The following is a 4,407-nucleotide window of genomic DNA, read 5'->3' on the forward strand; positions in this document are numbered from 1 at the left end:
TTCTTTATGTCAAAATCAATTACAGACATTCTATAAGAAATACACTCACTTAATGTGTTAGAGACAAAATCAAACAAATCAAAAGTTTGGAACCCCATATTTAACCTTCTTCATATTTTTAATTTAGACAAATAATGACAAGAAAATAACATTTGACAATATCAAACATTTCTTTCCAGAACATGAATAAAACATTAGTGAATGTGAAATAAGGCACAAGAAAAGTCACCGTTTCTAGTTAGAAATTTATTTATGAATCAAGAGCCCAGACCTTTTCCAGAATCAGAATGCAGTCATTCAGCAGGGCAGGATTAGAAGAGAATCCTGAACATAGGACAACACTAACTTTAAAGAGTCTACAACAGTGTTTTGTCATTGTTTTAACAAATAACTTTTGTGCTTCAATCACTTCTGAGGCTTTCTCCCAGGCATTGAGGAAAAAACCCAAGTTCCAGCCAATCCTGTGTTTGATGGCTTCTTTGGAGAAGATTTCTTGAATTCTTCTGTATTTGAGCTCAAGTTGGCCACTGTTATTTGCTCATCTTTATAAGCAGTTAGTAGGGAAAGGAAGTTAATGGTCCCACTCAATACATTTAAAATAATGCTCTCTCTCAGTTCACAAGCAAGATGCTTGTTAAGCCATAGATGAAACTGTTGAGGAAAAGCAAAACCATCTGAAAGAACTTGTGCTCTGAAGTCAACCATCAAACCAAGGAAGCCCCACTTAATGAAGAAAAGTTTGGTGATAGTCGCACTGGCAGGTATGTGGTAGTTGGAACCAAAGTAAGAAAGCTGGTGATTGATGGTTGTATTTCATGTGAACTCTCTTCAGTAAGTCCATTATGGTATGTCTTAGATAACTTTATCTAGAGAATAAGCTTTTAACACAAAGAGGATTAACAAAGCAACAGAAAAAAAATCTACCTATAGTAATGGCTGTGGTTCTATTCCATTTGAAGTTAAAGTGACAAACTTCTTGAGATATATAAAGTGATTCAGCAGAATACTAAGGATTCTACATTTCAGAGATCCTACAACTTAGTAGAATGTGCCTTATTGGGCAAATTCTAGCTCATTTAAATGCTTTAAGTTGGTCAATAGCAATTCAAAGGTCTGCTGCCACTGCATAAATACCTCAGAGGTGGAAAGGTACTGGGTATACAGCTTAGAGAGCGGAAGTTTCTAGATAAATAGCTCAGTGGTCGGTAACTCATAGACCCATAATTGGGATACTGGCAATTTCTCATTAAAGAACTTAGGGGTTGGTAGCTGCTGGCAATATAACATGATGGTGAGAAGCCCCTGGAGATGAAACCAGGATCTTGGTAGCTTCTATACTTCAAACTACCCAGCTGGCTGTAGCTGTTTAAAGGACGAAAATTCTTAGGTAAATAGTTGAGTTGCCCAAAGCAGTTGGAGCCATTGAGGAGTGTGTGGAAAGCTCTGGAAGGACATGGAGCAGGCCTGTAGCAATTGGATACGTACCCCTTGGTCCAAGTACATGGGCTGCAGCTGGGGCCAGATTTGATGTTGGTAGTTTCACAGGCACCGACGACTTGGCCTGTGGATGGGGGGTTGCAGGGCACACAGGAGTTTGTGGAGTCACAATCTGTGGTACAGGTCTTGGGCTCACAGCTGGGAGATTCACAGCTTGGCACTTCACAGTAGGATTCTTGGCAGTGGTCCAGGAGCCAGAGATTGCCTTGGTAGCTACTGGGTAAACAGTGTCCAAAGGTAGAGTTTACATCACTGGAGCAAAGAGCAACAGAAGTCACTGGGATGTAACAATGAGTCCTGTGGGATGTGGCATTGCAAAGCCCAGGGTAGCCCAGAAGAGACATGGAGTCGGAGTGCGTGCTCAGTGGTGTTCATGCAAATGTGTTGTGGCTGTGACTGGAGGACTTTTTATATCTTCCCAGGAGATTGCTGAGAGCCTTTTCAGTCTCTTCCTTCTCTCTGTCTGGGACAATAATAATCCAGCAACATCTCATTAGTGTGTTGTTTATCCACTGCTGTTAACGTCTTCATGCTTATACAAAAATAAGTTTATTTTGATCCTGGAAGGTATTCATCATCACCACTTTAACTATCACACGTCACTCATCATCTGGAGGCCATAGCTTCAGTCAATCGTGGTCTCAATGTTAATGCAAACCCTCACCTGTCAATCAGTGGTTAACGAGAGTTCACGTATCCATGGACTGCAGCAACATGATTATTAAAAGGTTAACAAGGATTCAATAAAGCAAGAGGCCTGTATTTTTTCAGTCTTTTTATTAGTGTAAAAATACGGCAGGGTTTTGATCCCTACACTCTGAAATGAACTGGATGGTTTGCCTGTCTAAACACTGTTCCTCCCAAGGAAGGGTAAGACAATGATGTATGAAGAAAAATGGTCAATTTCCCCTGCTGCACTCTCACCTGTATCAGGATGCAAACTGGTGACAACTTCTCATCTGATGTGTTTGGAGAATTCCATGTGTAAGATTCACAGCAATCCCAGAGAGACCCAGTGACTTATACCAGGCTAAAAATGAACTTGTCCCCTTGGGTCAGTGGTTGCTAAGCAACCAAGCCATCTATGAAATTCCTTTCTTAAAGAATTTCTACACTGTGAGTATCAAAGAAATTCAGTTTCTCAGTATTGTACCTTCTTAATTGACTACGATTATATATCTGCTCTCTCTTGTCTCTGCTCTAAAGCTCAAATGCTGTCAGATGTAGAACATTCTTCCCCAAGTAAGTTTTACTTTTTCTTGATTTGCTTTCTTTTGCACATAGATATTACATTTTCCTTGGGTTGCACTTATTTTTAGTTGTTACTAACAAAAGGGAATAACCAGTTTTAAAATTTTTCTTTGAGTAATCTATATTGTTTCTATAGGCTCTGCACATTTTAAAAAGCACTTCTCACTCTGTAGGGTGGACGCTAAAGTAAAAAAAAATATGATTTTAATTTAAATTGAAGAACTGACATTTTGTTCTTGAAACATAAACTATAATCCATAGCTCAGCCTCCACTGAATTGGAAACAACGATACATTTATTAACAGTGATGAGTTCACACAGAGGATAGTGCTGGTTTCTTTGGGTAGGATAAGCTATGGGATAGTTTTTAAAAGACATTGTTCTCATAGGAGACAATTAGATATCCCTTGTTTATTCTCTGCTTTGCAGCTAGATTTTTAAAATGTACACCAATTTGATCCTAAAGGTATTCTCTAAGCCTTTTTTATCTGAGATTTTTTTTTGTATTTCTCTAAGTATTTATTCTAAAAAGTGGCAATAAAAAAACTTCTATATTAAGTATATTTTGTTAGATTCTGGAATTTCTCTCTGGTAAAAAAGGTAGAGAAAAGAAATCCCCATTTTTATTAAACTGGCTATAGAGATCCCTCAATTTTGTGCAGCAAATTTCATTCCTGGGGTAGGCAGAATAGCAAAGAAGATGCATAAGGCACTTGATAACCAACTTTCTAGTGAGTTACTGAACCCCATTGACATATAGAAAAGTCCAGATGCTGATAGAACTTTAGTTCTACATCTGTCTATCATAACCCTGTTATTTCTAGTCTTTTATTTTTTGACTTCATTGTAGCAGGTTCAAGGAGGACAAGAACAGGATGAGTAAGTCTTCTAAATGCAAACGGAACATACTGCACTTTCATCTGAAAATTAAAGAGAAAATATTTTAAATTAATATTACAGAGCAGGGCCCGGAGAGCCAGGCCAACTGATTCGCGTGGCCTGCCCTGCGGCTACAGAAGGCGTGGCGCCTCAGTGAAGCCATTAATTGGCAAGCAGGGAGGTTAGGGAAGGCCATTAGGTGGAATCCCACCAGCCAAGCCCACACGGACCCTTGGGCCGAGCACGGGTTCTCAGAAGGGGAAGGAAGCGGTACAGTCCCATCCCCCACAGCGGACACCCCGCCGAGGCAGTCAGCGGCCAGCATCCGGGAAAGCTGAAGGATACACCGCCACTCCCCTTCAGAGTGCGACATCAAAACAGGTCGGTGTCATTCAGCTCACCCCCCAGACAGCGGGAATTCGCATAAAATCTCTCCTAGGCTTGCCGGGAGAGGGAGTATCAAGCTGAACCTCCATACAGTCTAGGGGGAAACCAGAGACACCTGACCTCCAACCCCTCCTCCCAGTAGCAGCCAAAAGGAAACCTGGCTAGCCAGCGCTGGGGGAGGGGCAAGCAGAAAAAATCAAAGTGATAGAGTGCCAGGGATCCCAGCAGCCTGCAGCAGGGCCCGGAGAGCCAGGCCAACTGATTCGCGTGGCCTGCCCTGCGGCTACAGAAGGCGTGGCGCCTCAGTGAAGCCATTAATTGGCAAGCAGGGAGGTTAGGGAAGGCCATTAGGTGGAATCCCACCAACCAAGCCCACACGGACCCTTGGGCCGA

General features: G+C 41.6%; 1 protein-coding gene across 1 annotated transcript; it reads right to left on the reverse strand.

The window, feature by feature from the left end:
• Window positions 1-1,094: 1,094 nt before the first annotated feature.
• Krtap24-1 (keratin associated protein 24-1) lies at window positions 1,095-1,841 on the reverse strand. Its single transcript, XM_026396135.2, has one exon. It carries the CDS (start codon window positions 1,839-1,841, stop codon window positions 1,095-1,097), a length of 747 nt encoding a protein of 248 aa, XP_026251920.2.
• Between the last annotated feature and the right edge of the window lie 2,566 nt (window positions 1,842-4,407).

Source organism: Urocitellus parryii, chromosome 2 (assembly GCF_045843805.1).
Source record: "Urocitellus parryii isolate mUroPar1 chromosome 2, mUroPar1.hap1, whole genome shotgun sequence".
NCBI classification, from domain to species: Eukaryota; Metazoa; Chordata; class Mammalia; order Rodentia; family Sciuridae; genus Urocitellus; species Urocitellus parryii.

Coding starts and splice junctions, on each gene's coding strand:
- Krtap24-1 (XM_026396135.2), bottom strand. CDS start 1,841: ATGTCTCTTCTGGGCTACCCTGGGCTTTGCAATGCCACATCCCACAGG.